At 38.4% G+C, this 3033-nt stretch overlaps 1 protein-coding gene across 1 annotated transcript; it reads left to right on the top strand.

The window, feature by feature from the left end:
- The first annotated feature begins 1877 nt into the window (after positions 1-1877).
- LOC102377388 (olfactory receptor 49-like) lies at positions 1878-2822 on the top strand. The gene has a single exon (XM_006037427.1). It carries the CDS (start codon positions 1878-1880, stop codon positions 2820-2822), a length of 945 nt encoding a protein of 314 aa, XP_006037489.1.
- Positions 2823-3033: the final 211 nt, after the last annotated feature.

The following is a 3033-nucleotide window of genomic DNA, read 5'->3' as shown; positions in this document are numbered from 1 at the left end:
ATTTAAATTATTATCAAGTTTTCCTTTTAAAAAAATAACCAGATTAAAATGAAATCTCAATTTAATACAGCATAGGCTAAGGTATACCTTTAGTATAAGCTATTAAATATTATAAATAAACTTAGATGTGTCAATGAGCCTCTACTAAAACCTCTGCAGTTAAAACCTGATTTTCATGTATATAAGAATGAGGGGGGAAACATCTAACAACTGTCATCTTCTGATGCCCATCTGTAAAGAAAATGATGACAAAATGATGGAAAAGTCACAGCTAGAGTAGTCAACATTGACCAAAGGTGAAGTGTAGAAGTTATGCTGAATACACTGAAACCTATGTCCATAGCCTCAGACAAACGACAGAAAATTGCAGCTGTATTGCAGATGCTGTTGAAATTTGGAAAGAACTTCAAGAACCATTAAGAAAAGACATACCCAGCAGCAAAGTTAAATTGCAGGCAGTAAAGAAGTGGAGGGATCAAGCACTTACTCCACCCTATTTTCTTCCCAAGATTTTTAACACAAAATACCAGGGTAGATGCCTAACTGCCAAAGAGAGGAATGCTGCTATAATATGGGCCTCTACTAATCACTCATCAATCATACAAACCATAGCAAAATTCAGAGTTACAGGTCAACCATTCAAACAAGACATGTTTTCTCAGGATGTTTTAAGTCACTAGTAAAGCACCTGGAACTAGACAGAGTTTGTTGAAGATTTTACCAGCAGTAGCCTCTTCTACAGGTGAAGAAAAAGGATTTTCTTCCTTTTGGGCTTGCTTTTCACTTAAAGCTGAGAAATAAGTTGGGAGTTGGAAAAAGCAGGAAAGCTTTTTCGATTTTGGTCTGGTCTTTCAAAAACTTGAAAGAAAGGGCGTAAAAATCTTGAAAAAAGCCTACATAAAGCAATTCCTTTTGTCATTTGGAAGAGAATTAGGCAAGCAGGAACATAAGCTCAAATAAATTTTACATAGGCATTTTAGAAAATATACCCCAGAGTGATTTGAAATAAATAGTTTAATTCAATATTCACAGTTCATACTTCTAATACTGTAACAGTTAATACTGGACTTAATAATTTAGTTGAAAATGTGTACCATGTTTTGTTAAAAAAATAGAGTTTCTGTATCAAAAACATTAATTTTTTGTTTAGTAAATTCCAAGTGCTGGTTTTGTGTGCTTAAGTAAATTCAAGTTGTCATCTCAATGCATCTTGATACACATATGGGCAATAAGTTAATCATCTAGGGAGGAAGATACATATTTCACCATTTTAGAACATATTAAAATGTAGGATTTCTAGCAATATGAATATATTAAGCTAGATAAACACACGCACACACACACATCCCTAGCTTGTGTAAGTAGAAACTGTATGTACCGCATCTACAGTTAAAATATGTATGTAGTTGTAAATCAACATGTTTTAATTGTTATATCAACCAATGATAATTCACCTTTCTTTAAAAAACAAATACACACACAAATAGTGGGAAAGTTGATCAAAAATAATTATTCTATCAGGCTTTTGGCTTGGTGATTTAAATCATGATTTCAATCAGTGGTTTAAATTGACTGGATCTAACTCAATTTACCCTGAAATGTAGCAAAGCTTTATTTCCACTCTTCTGGCTTGGGACACTGGAACTTGAGCCAAAGGACAGAGAACTCTAACGTTGTCAGGGACAAAAAAGCACTGGTGTGACGAGCAGTTATATTCTACAGAGTCCAATGGGCTCTATTGACTTATACCGGCTAAAAATCTGGTCCAGAACATTTCAATATTTCCTCTCAGTCAATAGACAGAAAATGGCATTTTCCAAAGGAAATAGTATGTTTAATGTTTTCTACGTCCCCTGCAGGAACATTAATATGATGTCATGGAGAACCAGACCATGGTCAGGAATTTTGTCCTCTTAGGCTTCACTGAAGTACAGAACTTGAAGAGTCTGATCTTTGTGATTCTCCTGCTTACCTACATCTTGAATATGATGGGAAACATTGTGATTATCACCATCACCCTCCTGGACCATCGCCTGCAAACCCCCATGTACTACTTTCTCCGGAACTTCTTAAATCTGGAAATTGGTTTCACCTCCACCGTCATCCCCAAAGCCCTGTTCAACCTGGCGTCAGGCAACAGAACAATTTCCGTAGCTGGATGCTTTGTACAAGCATTCCTCTATCTTGTCTTTGGTACTACTGAGCTCTTCTTACTGGCAGCGATGTCCTTTGATAGGTATGTGGCCATCTGTCGCCCTTTGTCCTACACCACCATCATGAATGAGTGTGTTTGCAGACTCCTAGTGCTGAGTTCCTGGGCAAGTAGCTTTTTGCTACTCATTGGACCATCACTTGCAATATTCCAACTGCCCTTCTGCAGCCAAAATATCATTAACCACTTCTTCTGTGACAGCGCACCCCTGTTTAAAATCGCCTGTGCAGACACCAGGCTTCTGGAACTGGTAGGTTCTGCAGCAGCTACTTTTTCTCTCCTGAGCACTCTCCTGTCCTATGCCAGAATTATCTCCACTGTCCTGAACATCCCTTCTGCTTCTGGGAGGCAGAAAGCCTTCTCCACCTGCATATCACATCTCACCGTTGTCTCCATCACCTATAGCAGCTGCATATTCATGTACATCAAACCTGCGGGCAGCAGGGGGCTGGACCTCAGCAAGGGGGTGTCCATTCTCAATACAGTGGTGTCCCCTTTGCTCAACCCGTTCATTTACAGCCTGAGGAACAAACAGGTTCAGGAGGCTTTGAGGCAGGCTTTTGCCCAGAGGACAGTTTTTTTCAAAAAGACACAAACTATAACGGCATGAAACAATGGAGGCAATTTGATGAATATAACAATAATGGCTATAATCACTATGTACCGATGGTTTTCTAAGCAAAATAATGGTAGATATTCTGTTCCAAGTCCCCTATTCCACTTTTTTGTTTGTTTTTGCTTGTTTCCACTATCTGTGTCATCGATTGCAAAACCATTCCTTCCATAGTCTTCCTTACCGTCTGTACCATTGTCTAGCTGAC

Source organism: Alligator sinensis, unplaced genomic scaffold (assembly GCF_000455745.1).
Source record: "Alligator sinensis unplaced genomic scaffold, ASM45574v1 scaffold526_1, whole genome shotgun sequence".
Taxonomy (NCBI): Eukaryota; Metazoa; Chordata; order Crocodylia; family Alligatoridae; genus Alligator; species Alligator sinensis.
The sequence above is the reverse complement of the archived record's forward strand: the minus strand, read 5'-3'. Positions and strand labels throughout refer to the sequence as shown.